We start from the raw sequence: 15,869 nt of genomic DNA, 5'->3' as shown, positions 1-15,869 counted from the left end.
GGAGATGAGCCCCATGGCTCCTCGGCGAGCCGCGGCGAAGAGGGACATGGCGGTGGGAGGCGGCGTCGGCGGAGGGGAGGGCTAGGGTTTCGACTCGCGGGAGCGGAAGGGGAGGGGATCGAGGAAAGGGAAGAGAAATGGAAAGAGGCCCACGCGCCAGAGCAGGCAGTTATGCTGGTTCCTATGTAGAATATAGAATAATTAGCTTAGTTTTATTAATTGAATCAAGTAAGTTGCGGCCTTGTGGCTATGATCACAGAGCTTTGAGTTGGAACGCGACCGGATTTTTTTGCCCTCATGCTAACGAAACATACATAATTTAATTTTTTTGCTACATCAAATCATCCACCGAATTCATTTCAATTTCACAAATTAAAAGCAACACAAATACACAATCTATCTCTTCTTTTCTTTTTCCCACAACAACACCATCCAGCTTAAACTGACCAGGGGAGCAAACTCTGTTCCATCATCTAACAACAGTCATTACCGGATATATTTAAGCATAAAAGTGGAAGTAACACAGCTTGTATTAAGCTTAGGAACTTAGGAAGTCTTGTTTCATTGCTAGTAACCACCTTTCTACAGGATTTTCACCGGCCAGCTCCAAAACACAAATGGAACTCACCCTGCCTAGCTGCTGATTCAGGACTGCAAATACACTTCAAACTACTGGTTTCACGGGGTTCTCAGTTCTTACTGCTCTTGCTACGCGTGATAGAAGGCTACGCTACCAAAATTTGCTGTCGAGTCACGCGGCAAGGCCATCTGTTCAACCTCACTACTGGACCAAACCCTTGAGCTTGGTCATCCACCGCACGTACTCCTTGGTCTGCTTGGTGATCATGTAATCGTGCATGAAGTTGGTGGTCGTCAGCGTCACCCCTCGTACCTCCAGGAACTTGAACAGGCCCTTCTGCACATTCGGAGGAAGCTCGCTGCAGTAGGGAGAAAAGAGTGAAAAGTGATCAGCAATGGGCAGTCATAATATGCCATGGTGCGAAAAAGAGCTTGGATGTGAAGCAGTATTCTTACGTGAACTCAGGGCCCTCAAACGGGAATTTCTCTGCATCAGACTCTGTTTTCTCCGCTATCATCATGTCGTCAATGGTGATCTCCTCGTGGAAGGCTGTGCAGGTGAACTCGAGGTTCAGGCCAGATCCCTTGGAGACTATCACCTTCATAGAAAGGCTACTTTCTTGGCCGTCCTCATCTTCATCGTCATCGTCCTTGGCAGCATCCTCATCATCGCCCTCGTCATCTTCATCAAACTCAGGATCCCCTTCCACGTTAGGCATGCTGACAATGACCTCAATCTTCTCATCCTTGTAGTCCCTTTTCAGAATAACCACGCTCATCCCATCTTCATCAACCATTTCAAAGGGGAAGTCTTCTGGAGTAGGTTCCTGTCAAAAGAATAACAAATGAATTGAGATAAACAGCCTAAATATTTTGCAAGACCAAGAACTGATGTTAATCTAGCATGTGAATTGTATGCCTACACCTTGCAAAAAGTAGCATCTATACAATCGTTTCAGGATTTTCGGGCAAAACTAATGAATCTAAATGTCAGTTTTCGTATTGCTGTCCCACCATGTAATTGAAATTTGAAACCAAACCCTCAAAACTCAACCACCAGACTCACTCATTCAAATCCATGCTCTGTAAAATCACAAGAATGATCAGTGAACTGATATCAGCTTAATGGTCACAGCTGCTCAGAGAAACAGCAGCCCAAATATTCAGACTCGTTTTTAGCACAATACCGTCAGAAGCAACATAAAACCAAGCTCAACTGTAATATGTAAGCGGATGGTTACGCACCTTACATGCTGGCAGGTTTCATTGATGAATATGCATAAGAATCAACATGAAACCGAGCTAAATCATAGTACATATGTGCCATGCATGCAAAGAAGCACTGGCAGTCTGACTAACTGTGACATGCATACTTAATCATATCTACTGTGCATGGCAAATAAGCAATAAAGATGAAACTCTCGATAGTGGCAATGCAGTGGTGAATTAGCAATGTACGGTTCTACTGAACAATTACTAGCAAACGCCTTCATCCAGTCATCCAGGCAAGGTATCACCGTATCACCACAATTCGAAGAAAATATCAGCAGAAAAGGGCTCCCCGGTAACAAATCTCCCTCTCATTCAGGCAGGTAAATGCCAGACAGACCAATATTCAGTAGAAACCTAAATATCCGCAACGCCAAAACCTGGCGTTAAGTAGCTAGCAAGTACAATTTTATGGCCAAATGTTTCACCTTGCAGAAAGTAGTATCAACCACAGTCAATTCAGGCTTTTCAAACAATAGCTGATGATCCTAAATGTCGGTTCGAATATTGCTCTCATACTAAGCCAAAGTAGTTCAAAATTTGAAACAAAAGCCAATTCCACTCATTTAAATACATACTCCATACAATCATCAGAAAGATCAGCAAACCGACACCAGCTGAATGGTCGCATCTGCTCAGAGAAATAGCAGTTCAAATATTCAGACCTGTTTCTAGCACAACACTATAAACCAAGCTAAAAATCCACGACAGGATGATTGCCCACCTTATTACATGCTGGCATGCTTAACTGAATGTACGTTAGAACACAGGAAAGCGAGCCAAATTACGGTGGATACCAAAAGAAGCACCATCATGATTAATTGACCATCAGACATCAGTAATTCACTCTTGCAGATGGGCAGCTCCTGGTATACCGTCAATGTGGTAGCAAATTGGCAACGCATGGTCCATTCCTACCGAACAACTACCGGTAAACACGCAAGGTGCCACCGTAACTCCAAACAAAATTCCAGTACAAGCGTTCTCTCCTACCCCATGAAAAAATCCCTCTCTAAGTCCGGCAAGGATTCCTCGACCGCGCAGCAAAAAATCGACCGTACAACGCGGCCGCTTAAAGCAGGGACTGTCCCGTGTCAGTGTCTCGCACTCAGACACTCTCCCTCACCTGCCCGTCGGTGGCGAGGTACTGCTCGGCCTCCCGGATCTCGAGGTCGATGGCGGCGGGGAGGCCCCCGGCGCCGGCGCCCTTCTTGTTCCTCTTCTTGACCTTGCTCTCCATCATGACCGGCGCGGAGTTGGCCGACCCCTGCGCCGCAGCCGCGCGCAGAGGAGCCGCGAGCGCGCGCCGGGCCGGGGCCGCCCACGCCACCACGAGCCCGCCGCGGGAGGCGGACGAGACGGAGCGGAGAAGGACTGCGGCGGTGGAGGAGGCGGAGGCGGAGACGAAAGAGGCCATGGCGGAGTGGGAGGGGGGAGAAGGGAATGGGGGAGGGGATAAGGCGAGGAGGGGTTTTGGGTTTGGATTAAGAGGGTGCTTGATACATTTTAGTCCCATGACTAAAAGTAGTGGGACTAAAATTTGATAGTCTTACTTATGTTTGGATCCAAATACTAAAGAGACTAAAATCAAGTTATTGATCATTTATTATCCTCCAAACCCTTCAATCCAGAACTCGCATGTGTTAAAGAAAAGGAATTAAATGAGGAAAGAGAGGGCTAATACATATTTTAGTAGGTTTCCTATGACTAAAAAGTTTTAGTCTCAAGACTAGTCCTAGCCTCTCTTTAGTCAGGGGTGCTTGAAACTTTAGCCTCTAAAGGACTATTTTTAGTCACATCCAAGCACCCTCTAAGACGGGGAGGCAAGACAGCGGTGCGCGGCCGTTTGGGGGTGTGTGTGGCCCGCATGCCAGTGACAACAGAAGTTCTGTTTTTCCTTTTAACCTTTTTTCGTAAGGGTAAAGTGCACAATAGATCTTTGAATTATTTCAATAGTGTCACATAGATTCGCAAAATATGAAAATCATCATTCAAGTCCTCATAGCACAGTAAATGTGTCATGCTAGGCAAAGTCTAGATCCTCGAACCATTTTCATATTGAATTGATTCTGGACATGGATGAAACATTTATTGCATTTTTAAGAATTTAGATGATGATTTGTATAGTTCGAGAACCTACATAACACCCTTGGAATAGTTCAGGGACCTACAATACACTTCGCACTTTTCCTAATATAAAATGCTTATAACTGGATAAGTATCGGCCTACGTTGAGTGAGCACGCAAAGGCAGCAGGAGGTGGCCAGCGGTTGCATGTAAAAACAGGAGGGCAGGTGTACACGACACGAGACATGTGAAATTTTGAAGCCTACATGGGAGAAAATATAAGCACGATGACAATATCATCGAGATAAGGAGACAGCCTGAGACGGAAAAAAGACACCACGCAAAGTGACGACGCTCGTACGCTGCACCACCAAGCGAGTGTTAGGGTTTCTATTGCCTCCTTTCACCGTTGTCGTCAGTCTACCTCATCTCTTGCGGTCTTAAGACCACATAGGTGCGGTGGATATAAGCCCTTGCAGACAGGAGGGTTCCGTCCTTTAATATATATTTTTAGTTTTATTAGAGTTTGTGTCTTGCTCTATGTAGATGGAATAAGATCCTTCCCGCCTAGCCGTCGTTCCGGTGTTGTCTTTAGTATCATCGAACGGTGTGTGAAGGTTTGTCTCTGGCCGATCTCATGGATTCGGTCGGTGTTTGTCTTTCTTCGCGTGTGTTCATGTGTCTACATGTTGGAATCTTTTGATCTACACTTCTCTTCATCGATGACGATTGCTGTTCTGGTACGCTGGTCCTATAGCATGCTTGTTTTCCCCCTAAAAAATAAAATAAAACACAGAAAAATAAAACTTATGTCTTGTCAATGAAACCAACACAGAGAATGGACTGTGAATCGAAAAAAATGGAATTCGAATCGGCCGAACGGTTGAGCTGGAAAACATCATTTTTGTTCTCCAGATCATAATTTTATCCCGATGATATTTTTTTTGCTAGGAAAACTTTTGATCTATTCATCAACTATCAAGACAGTACAAAGAACATCAAAAGTAAAAAGTACATCCAGGTACGCAGACACACCTAGCGATGACTACAAGCACTAGAGCGAGCCGAAGGTGCGCAACCGTCATCGTCCCTTCCTTGTCGGGACCGGGTAGACCTTGTTGTAGTAGACAGTCCGGAAGTCTTCGTGCCAGGGCTGTTACCAACGAAAAGAACAATGTTTCACAGTTTATTCATTTTTCTAGCATAATCATTTTTCTGATTCACACAATTTATTTTACGGTTGTGAAGGCAATGCCCCTAGATAAAGCTCCGGGTCCGGATGACTTCATTTGACGTTTTTATGCTTCCTGTTGGCATATAATCAATGAGGACCTCCTGAGAGCTATGGATGCGTTCTATCGCAGGGATACGAGGGGCCGGTTTGCATGCAATAAACAAGGCAATTGCCACATTACTTCCCAAGATGGATGGCGCAATTGATCTAAAGGATTTCAGGCCATGAGCCTAGTGCACAAAGCCATCAATTTTTTTGACAAGGTCCTCGGATAGACTAGCGGAAGATTTACCAAAACTCGTGGGAGTGCACCACGGCACATTTGTGAGAGGAAGACTGCTACATGACAACTTCATGCTTGTCCAAGTTATGGCACGCTAGTTGCATGCCCTCAAAGAACCTTCAGTCATGCTCAAGTTGGACATCACCAAAGTGTTCAATTCGGTACAATGGCCGTTGAGGTGTTGAGGAAGTTGGGATTCGGTGCAAAGTGGCTAGCATGGATATATGGACTACTGGGAACTACCTCCACAAGGATATTGGTAAATGGAGTGTCAGGAAAGCACAGGGCTACGCCAAGGCGATCCAATATTGCCAATGCTATTCATAATGGTCATGGAGCCGCTACAAAGGATGTTCGAGCTTGAGACAACCCGAGGTCTCCTCTCTCCACTTGAGAGGAGAGGAATGAAGCAAAGGGTATCTATGTGGCAGATGACGTTATATTTTTCATCGAGCCACATGATATTGAGTTGCGGACTTCCTCAAGAATATTGCACCTTTTCGGAGAATCTTCGAGTCTCAAGGTAAACTTGCTGAAGAGCGCGTCCATTTTGATAAGCTGCTCCAATGTGGATATGGAAGCGGTGAGTACGACGCTGGGATGCCCGACAGGATCCTTCCCTTGCGCAAATATCTAGGGCTACCGCTCACACTCCGGAAGCAATCAGCATCACAGTTCCAAGGACTTGTGGACCAGCTAGCTACTCATCTGCCCACCTGGCGGGCAGCCTCACTACCGAAAGAGAGTGGTCGCCTCCTCTTGGTACAATTGGTCCTTTGTGCAATCCCAATAAACGCAATGATCGCTCTAGACATCCCGCTAAAGACAATTGCGGCAATGATGAAGATCTACAGGGGCTTCTTATGGTGCGGCAAGGCACAGCACTAGTAGAAAACAGGGCTATGGTCCAGGCCGGGTCAGCCCATTAGTCCTGGTTCAGTCAGAACCGGGACCAATGTGGGCATTGGTCCCGGTTCGTGAGCCCAGGGGGCCGGCCGGGCCACGTGGGCCATTGGTCCCGGTTCATCTGGACCTTTTGGTCCTGGTTTGTGGGATGAACCGGGACCAATGGGCCTCGCTCCTGGCCCACCACCATTGGTCCCGGTTGGTGGCTTGAACCGGGACCAAAGGCTCCCCTTTAATCCCGGCTCATGTCACCAACCGGGACCAATGAGGTGCCTATATATACCCCCTCGCGCAAGAGCAGAGCACAGTGCTTTGTTTTTTCTGGCCGAGGGGGAGAGGGCTTTGTGGTGCTCTAGCTCACCTCCTAAGCACATGAGGTGTTCGATGGAATGCCCGAGCCACACTACTTAAGCTTTCTCCTCTCGAAGCTCGACCTCCAAGCTCCATTTTCCTCGAGATTTGTCTAGATTTAGCGGTCCGTCACGCCCCGTCCCCGTCTTCACCGCCATCGATCACCCGCGAAAATGAGAGGAAGAAGAGGGTCGTCTAGGGGTCGAGGGTTCCAGGGTCGTCGAGGGTTCGAGGGGTCGAGGATCGCCGAGGGGTCGAGAGAGGTTTCCTAGTGTCAAAGTATTGAAGAAATCCATGCCTTCATCATTAGCCGGAAGTAACCAGGGCATGTTGGTACGAAGTTCTGCAAAGTTGTTCTGGAATGGAGTCCCGGATAGAATAATCCGCCTTTTGGTATGAATTCAGCAAAGGCCTTCCAAATAGCGATATTCGGAAGGCTCTTGCTGAACTTTGTACCAAAAAGCGAATTATCCTATCTGGGACTCCATTTCAGAACAACTTTGAAGAGCTTCGTACCATCATGCACATGTTACTTTCACCTAATGATGAAGACATGGTTTTGTTGAATCCTTTGACACTACGCAACCTCCCGACCCCTCGGCGATCCTCTTGAAAATGAGAGGAAGAAGAGGGTCGTCTAGGGGTCGAGGGTTCCAGGGTCGTCGAGGGTTCGAGGGGTCGAGGATCGCCGAGGGGTCGAGAGAGGTTTCCTAGTGTCAAAGTATTGAAGAAATACATGCCTTCATCATTAGCCGGAAGTAACCAGGGCATGTTGGTACGAAGTTCTGCAAAGTTGTTCTGGAATGGAGTCCCGGATAGGATAATCCGCCTTTTGGTACGAATTCAGCAAAGGCCTTCCAAATAGCGATATTCGGAAGGCTCTTGCTGAACTTTGTACCAAAAAGCGAATTATCCTATCTGGGACTCCGTTCCAGAACAACTTTGAAGAGCTTCGTACCATCATGCACATGTTACTTTCGCCTAATGATGAAGACATGGTTTTGTTGAATCCTTTGACACTAGGCAACCTCCCGACCCCTCGGCGATCCTCTCAAACATGAGAGGAAGAAGAGGATAAAAAAGAAGAGGAAGAAGAAAAAAAGAGGAGAAGAAAGAATAGAGGAGTTCTTCTCCTCTATTCTTTCTTCTCCTCTTTTTTTATCAGGAACGAGGGTCGTCGAGGGACATAGATGTAGTGTCGTCGTTGTCGATATATACCCCCTCCCGATAGCTTACTATGATTAGGTAGCTAGTTTTACGTTTGGCACTAATATATCCATCTGTCATGTTTGAATAATAATTGCCATGTTGTAAATATTTGTAGAAACTATGGACACCGCCCTAGACGAAGCAAAAGAAGCGTTGTTGAGGAACATAATCGCAAAAGGAAGTGATGCCGTCTTGTTTTTTCTCAACGAAACCGATGGTCTGGAAGGAGAGGGTGAACAAGATGGCTACGGTGACCTAATGCCGGTGCAAGAAGAAGAACATGAGAACGGCTCCGGTGACCCAATGCCGGTGCAAGAAGGAGACCGTGATGACGGCTCCGGTGACCGAACCGAGTCCGGCCAGGTATATATATTAGTTAAGCCTGTGCTGACTAGCTGATTGATGCATTCATTGTTTTGGTATGTACACATATTAATTAAGTCTTTGTTCTTTTTTCTAGCCCTCCGGATCGAGCACAACTTCGGTAAAGAGACGAGGCCCGAAGAAAAAGTTGAGCTCGGATGAAAAGTTTGAGATCATAGCAATCGCGCCCGACGGCCAACTGATTGAACCCCTCCGGACAAAGAGCACATTTGTTGCTCAGTGTGGGGTTCTGGTTAGGGACAAGATCCCGATAAGCATCCAGCAATGGTTTAAGACGGCTACAGAAGACCTTGAGGTGTCTTATGTCAATGATATGCAGAAAAATGATCTTTGGACTGAGCTGAAGTCAAATTTCACCCTACCGCCAGAGGATAATCCAGAGAACCCAGTTAAAGAGAAATTAATCAAGTCTTTTGCTCTTAAGAGGATGGCAGAACTATTCAGGAGGTGGAAGAAAGAGCTGAATAAGTTTGTCGAAAATAATGAGACACCAGAATTCAAGGGCAGATATGAGAAGATCAGAGATCACTGGCCCGCATTTGTGGCCCACAAGACATCGGAAAAGAGTAAGAAGATGTCGGCGACAAACAAGCAAAATGCTGCGAAGAAGAAGCTTCACCATCGCACGGGGTCAGGTGGCTACCTCGTAGCCCAGCCTAAGTGGTCCAAGACTGAGAATGATCTGGTTGATAAAGGGATTGAACCAGAGACAATTAACTGGCCAGACCGTTGCCGGACTTGGTTCTTCGGGGCTGGCGGAACCTTGGACCCTGTAACAGGGAAGTGCATTTGGACGAACGATCAAATGGACATACCAGTCAGGAAGCTTAAGCAGTATATCGAAGCAGCGCAGGAAGGGACGTTCTTTCCAGACAGAGAGAACGACGAGCTCACAATGGCCCTCGGGAATCCTGAGCACCCTGGACGGACACGAGGCACGCCAGGCTCCATTCCGTGGAAGTTTGGGTTTCCGGACGCAGGCGGTTACAAATCCCATGAGAGGAGGAAAAAAGTGCAGCAGACTCAAATGCAGGCGCTGCAAGCAAGGGTAGACGCGATAGAGGAACGAGAAGCAAATCGCAGCAAACGTACTGCCGAAGCCTCCCCCGAAGCTACCCCGCCATCTCAGCGCAGAAGCAGCGTGGCTTCCACCGAGCTGCTTCAGCCGGAGCATGCCTTGACGGCTCCTGCCAGCTATCCCGTGGATGCTATCACGGAGTCTCAAAATTGCCACCTTATGACGCAATGGATGAATTTGAAGGTCAAGGCGGCTGTTGGCTCTGTTTATCCTACTGAACCCGGCGCAACTTTTCACTGCCGGGCCGATTCCAGAAGGATATGCTAGGGTGATGGTGGATGAAATAACGGAGGGATTTGAGGACCTCCAGCTTGACCACCCTACCGGTGAAGGGGAGACTCGGCTGGGGTCTGCTCTGAAGACTCCATGCCTATGGCGGAAGGAGCTCATCAACCTTCCGAACTGGACGCCTCCGCCTCCTCCTCCTCCTCTGGCGAGTCAGGGCACTTCGCCTCCTCCACCGCTTCCTCCTCCGGCGAGTGACAATCAGGGCCCTCGGCCGGCTCCTTCTCCGGCACGTGGCAGCACTCCGCCTCCTTCTCCGCCTGCGCCGACGCGCCCGAGCAGCCAGCCTCCTCCTTCTTCGCCTCGTCAGCAAGGGCGGAAGAGACCTGCCGCCGCTCCAGCTGCTCCGGCGCGTCGTAGTCCTTCTCCTCCGCCTCGTAAGCAAGTAAAGAAGACAACCGCTTCGTCTGCTCGGTCGGCATCTAGCAGTACAACCAGAGGCGGGAGGACATACAGATTCGGTCCTTCTCTGAAGACTCCAGAGAAGTTACCATATGCGAGGACCCCGGAGGAGAACGCCGAGATCGCGCGAACCGAAGTGGATGACTGGTTTCAAGGGTTGAGAGCAAAGAGACATCCACCTCCGGAGGAGAAGGTAGATCCGGTGAAAATGAAGTGCACTCTGGCTGCCCTGACAAAACCACCAAAGTCTACGCCAAAAGGAAACTATGAGTGCATTATTGGAAAGGAATTTGCTGAAGCGGAACGGTCGGGAAGTACTGCCAGTGATCAAAGGCTGAAAGAACGACGAGCTAGGAAACAAATTGCCCAGCTCGGCGAACAAGCGAAGCAATCGTGCCCCCCGCTCAAGGTGCCTAGCCACAACGTCGCTAATGATCCGAGGATGGTGCCCGGTTATAGCAATCTTGCAGATTACCTGCCCGACGAAGTACATTATGAACCCATGGACGTGCAGATACAAAGATACGAGTACGGGAAGCCTCTCGTCAAAGATGAAAGATCTCTATCAACGATGATGCAAAGATTGCATGATTGGTACTTGAAAATCTGCAGAGACTCTGGGGGGAGGAGTACTTTGTATGTGAAAGTTAAAAAGGAGCATGACCTCGTTGGAATTGAACTGTTGCCTGTTCCATTTGAGGAGTTCTATCAGTTTTTCAATCAATTGGCCCTCGATAAAACAACAGTCGCCTGCTACTGTCTGTAAGTAGTACTACTTCTGTCATTAAGTTTCTCTATATAGCTTAGCTCTTTCATTGCATGTATTTATAATCATCCTCACTATATTATGCAGATTGAAGATCGCCGAATTGAAGAAAAGACAAGTCGGTGATATTGGGTTCATTAACACATATCTCATAGATGCAACTCAGGTTAAATTTCATGCCGCAGCTACCGAGGCCAACTTGCTACGATCGTTCGTAATAAATGAAAACAAAGATATAATACTCTTTCCTTACAACTTCAAGTGAGTGTTACTGTCTTGTGCGTATTCGGTTTCCCTTATATATTAGTCAAGGTTATAGTAATGTAATTGATGAGTTATGCATGCATGTGCAGTTTCCACTATATTCTCCTAGAGATTAAGCTTGAGCAGGGACTAGTAACCATCTTAGACTCAAGACGAAAAGATCCCCAGGACTATGCAGACATGACTCAAATACTCGAGAAGTAAGTTAAATCGATCATTATCCACCATATCAGCAACTTTGTTCATTTCCTGATATATCAAGTAATTGTTTTCTTTGTCTGGCAGGGTTTGGAGAAAATTCACCAGAAAAGCTCTGGGACTGCCGAAGGAGCTGCAATTTAGACACCCGAAAGTAAGTACTATAGTAGCATTTTAAGCGCATCTACTAGTCATTCAAGCGCTAGTTTCATCAATACCATTTGGCATTCTTGCTTATCAGTTTGATTAACCTCTATTTCTTGTAAAGTGGTTGTGGCAGGAACAAGGGAATGATTTCTGTGGATACTACGTTTGCGAGTCCATCCGCCACACGACCTGTGAGCGGGGCTACACTGACGAACAATATGAAGTACGTAAATAACAACATTCACAATTTTATTTTATTACCATCATTTTGTTGAGTTTCATTCATTCATATATATATATGTATTGACCCCCTTCTTTAAATTAGATGTTTCGGAAGCGGGATGAACTCCTAGCACCAGCTCGCATGCGAGCAATTCAAGAGGAATTGGCGGCATTCTTTCTTGACCACGTGATCCCTGAAGACGGAGAATTCTATGTGGACCCTGAGTCCGTATGATTATATTTGTAAGAGATAATTATTGTATATATGTAGCCGGTAGTGTCAGATAGATATACGAGAACTTGTTGTTCGACCAATCTCTCGGAGAAGGAGAGGTGGTCGATATCACTTCTCTCTGTATGCATATATGTTCATGACGATCTTCTGTTTCCTTCGTTTGCTTACTAGCTAGCTAGCGTGTCTACTCCTCTCTATACGTATGTATAGTACGTAGCGTCGACCAAGCACGGACATAAGAGAGGACACTTCTCTCTATTAATTATAGCTAGCTAACACAATATATGAAACACCTAAATTAACCCCCCAAAAACCCGAAACCCCCCCCCCTTCAAAAAAAACAAAAACCCCAGCCACATAAATGCTGACGCGTGGATGCCTATTGGTCCCGGTTGGTGCCACCAACCGGGACCAAAGGGTCTCCTGCCTGGGCTCTGCGCACTGCCCACGTGGAGGCCCATCAGTCCCGGTTCTGGATTGAACCGGGACTAAAGGGTCGGGGCATTAGTACCGACACTTTAGTCCCGGTTCAGGAACCGGGACTAAAGGCCCTTACGAACCGGGACTATAGGCCCTTTTTCTACCAGTGCAGGCTAACGGTGGAAATTGTCCAGTGGCGTGGGAAACTGTATGCACCCCAAATTGGGCAGGCGGCTTAGGACTTCTCAACCTCAGATGGCTGAACAGTGCAATGCGGACAAGATGGCCATGGTTACAGCGGGCCGACCCCACGCAACCCTGGTGCGAGTTCCACATCAAGGTACCTAAGGATTCTATGGCTCTCTTTCGAGCGATCGCGAGAACTGAAATGGGAGATCATCCTTGTTTTGGGAGGACCGTTGGCTGGCAGGGTACCGGGTGCAAGAGGTGGCAGGCAGGATAAGGAAAACTCGAACCGTACATGATGCAATAATAGGTGGCTCTTGGGCACGTGACTTTGGATTGGAAGTGAATGAGGAGCAATTGTGGGAGTTCTTGACTCTTTGGGATCGAGTCACCGTTGTAGAGCTAGATGACACGGCCATAGACTTGGTCACGTGTGAAGGAAATGCCCTAGAGGCAATAATAAAGTTGTTATTTATATTTCCTTATATCATGATAAATGTTTATTATTCATGCTAGAATTGTATTAACCGAAAACTTAGTACATGTGTGAATACATAGACAAACAGAGTGTCAATAGTATGCCTCTACTTGACTAGCTCGTTAATCAAAGATGGTTAAGTTTTCTAGCCATGGACAAAGAGTTGTCATTTGATAAGCGGGGTCACATCATTAGAGAATGATGTGATTGACTTGACCCATCCGTTAGCTTAGCACGATGATCGTTACAGTTTCATTGCTACTGCTTTCTTCATGACTTATACATGTTCCTCAGACTATGAGATTATGCAACTCCCGAATCCCGGAGGAACACCTTGCGTGCTATCAAATGTCACAACGTAACTGGGTGATTGTAAAGATGCTCTACAGGTGTGTCTGATGGTGTTTGTTGAGTTGGCATAGATCAAGATTAGGATTTGTCACTCCGTGTATCGGAGAGGTATCTCTGGGCCCTCTCGGTAATGCACATCACTAGCTATAAGCCTTGCAAGCATTGTGACTAATGAGTTAGTTGCGGGATGATGTATTACGGGACGAGTAAATAGACATGCCGGTAACGAGATTGAACTAAGTATTGAGATACCGATGATCGAATCTCGGGTAAGTAACATACCGATGACAAAGGAAACAACGTATGTTGTTATGCGGTTTGACCGATAAAGATCTTCGTAGAATGTGTAGGAACCAATATGAGCATCCAGGTTCCGCTATTGGTTATTGACCGGAGACATGTCTCGGTCATGTCTACATAGTTCTCGAACCCGTAGGGTCCGCACGCTTCACGTTTGGTGACGATCGGTATTACGAGTTTATATGTTTTGATGTACCGAAGATAGTTCGGAGTTCCGGATGTGATCACGGACATGACGAGGAGTCTCGAAATGGTCGAGACATAAAGATTGATATATTGGACGACTATATTCGGACACCGGATGAGTTCCGGGGGTCACCGGATATTTATCGGAGTGCCGGGGGGAGGGTTATCGGAACCCCCGGGGGAACTAATGGGCCAACATGGGCCTTGTGGGAGAGAGAGGAGAGGGCCTAGGGCTGCCCCCCCCTTGGGAGTCCGAATTGGACAAGGAGGGGGCAGCGCCCCCTGTTTCCTCCCTCTCCCCCTCTCCTTCCTTCCCCTCCCCCCTTCCTAGTTGGAATAGGAAAACGGGAGTCCTACTCCTATTAGGAGGACCTCCCCTCTCCTTGGCGCGCCCGAAGGCCGGGCGGCCTCCCCCTTGCTCCTTTATATACGGGGGCAGGGGCACCCTAGAACACACAAGTTGATTGTTTTCAGCCGTGTGCGATGCCCCCCTCCACCATAATCCACCTCGATCATATCGTAGCAGTGCTTAGGCGAAACCCTGTTCCGGTAGCATCATCATCACCGTCATCATGCCGTCGTGCTGACGAAGCTCTCCCTCGAAGCTCTACTGGATCGTGAGAACGTGTGCAGATCACGGAGGTGTCGTACCTTCGGTGCTAGGATTGGTCGATCGTGAAGACGTACGACTACATCAACCGCGTTGTCATAACGATTCCTCTTATGGTCTACGAGGGTACGTAGACAATACTCTCCCCTCTTGTTGCTATGCATCACCATTATCTTGCGTGTGCGTAGATTTTTATTTGAAATTACTGTGTTCCCCAACAGTGGCATCAGAGCCAGGTTTATGCGTAGATGTTATATGCACGAGTAGAACACAAAGAAGTTGTGTGCGTAGGTATATACATATTGCTTGCCATCACTAGTTGTTTCTTGATTCAGCAGTTTTGTTGGATGAAGCGGCCCAGACCGACATTATGCGTACGCTTACGCGAGACTGGTTCTACCGACGTGCTTCGCACACAGGTAGCTGGTGGATGTCAGTTTCTCCAACTTTAGTTGAATCAGATACAATGAACAGGGTTTGTCGGGGATATACCCCGCGGTGTAACCCGGCTGGATGTATGACCCGGATGGATCTTGGCGACTCACTGGTGACCCGCCCGGAGCATGGCGACTCACAGGTAACCCGCCCAATCTTGGCGACTCATTAGTAACCTGGCGGGCGGGTCAGACGGACGACAAGGCCCAAGGCCCAGTATACCGGTTCGTATGATGGTGGTCCGACTTTAGATGAAAGGCGTAAGGAATATTCTCCTACAAAGGAAGCAAGACTAGGACTCCACTTGTAATAGAGTAATCCTAATTCTAATAGGACTAGTCATGTAAGCCGCCCCTTCAACATATATAAGTAGGGGCAGAGCACCCCAAGAGAGGAGAGGTTTGGATAATGTTTCACAAGTTAGGTTTAGACAGACAAGTCAATAGCTCTCGAGATAGAGCACCCTTGTAATCGTGATCACTATCATAAATATCAATGAAGCAGGATGTAGACTTTTACCTCCTCCGTGAGAGGCCGAACCTAGGTAAAACCTCGCGTCTCTCGTCCCACTGAACCCCTCTCAAGTTACCACATAGATGCGTTGGCCTCGCGACTAAGTCCTGACACTAAGGACATTTGCCGTGACAAATCCACGACAGTTGGCGCCCACCGTGAGGCTTGCGCATGATGGTATTGAGTTCTTGAAGGGATCTCTCTCTCAGGGATCGAGAAACTTGCAATTGAATCAGATGAAAAAGAGTCGGCACGCAGTGATTGCGTGAGCTACCGGACACCACACGTAGAGCCGACAAATTTTTCAGAATTATGGTTAACTTTGGAGCTGACAGATACGTGATTGATTAGAGACGAAGAGATTTTAAGGTTTGTGTGCACCGCCCCGTACGTAGCTCGGCGACTCGCTGAATCCGAAGACTGATTAATATCTGCTGCAGCAACCGCCGTACAAAACGAGATGACGTCTACTTCAGCGAGTTATATGTGGCCTGGTCGGATTCTTGGTTAA

At 47.5% G+C, this 15,869-nt stretch overlaps 1 protein-coding gene across 1 annotated transcript; it reads right to left on the bottom strand.

Annotated features, from left to right (window-relative positions):
* Window positions 1-469: 469 nt before the first annotated feature.
* Window positions 470-3,308, bottom strand: LOC125542701 (uncharacterized protein At2g39795, mitochondrial-like). The gene is made up of 3 exons (XM_048705859.1): window positions 2,975-3,308; window positions 1,036-1,406; window positions 470-938 (listed from the first exon to the last, which is right to left on the bottom strand). The coding sequence occupies exons 1-3, from the start codon at window positions 3,263-3,265 to the stop codon at window positions 782-784; spliced, it is 819 nt and encodes a 272-aa protein (XP_048561816.1). The 5' UTR covers window positions 3,266-3,308; the 3' UTR covers window positions 470-781.
* Window positions 3,309-15,869: the final 12,561 nt, after the last annotated feature.

The sequence above is a fragment of the Triticum urartu genome, chromosome 3 (genome assembly GCF_003073215.2).
Source record: "Triticum urartu cultivar G1812 chromosome 3, Tu2.1, whole genome shotgun sequence".
Taxonomy (NCBI): Eukaryota; Viridiplantae; Streptophyta; class Magnoliopsida; order Poales; family Poaceae; genus Triticum; species Triticum urartu.
The sequence above is the reverse complement of the archived record's forward strand: the minus strand, read 5'-3'. Positions and strand labels throughout refer to the sequence as shown.

Excerpts from the sequence above, each read along its gene's own strand:
- LOC125542701 (XM_048705859.1), bottom strand. The coding sequence starts at position 3,265 with ATGGCCTCTTTCGTCTCCGCCTCCGCCTCCTCCACCGCCGCAGTCCTT. Across the intron at positions 1,407-2,974 it reads ACCTCGCCACCGACGGGCAG|GAACCTACTCCAGAAGACTT; the intron begins GTGAGGGAGAGT and ends TTCTTTTGACAG. Across the intron at positions 939-1,035 it reads TTTGAGGGCCCTGAGTTCAC|CGAGCTTCCTCCGAATGTGC; the intron begins GTAAGAATACTG and ends TCCCTACTGCAG.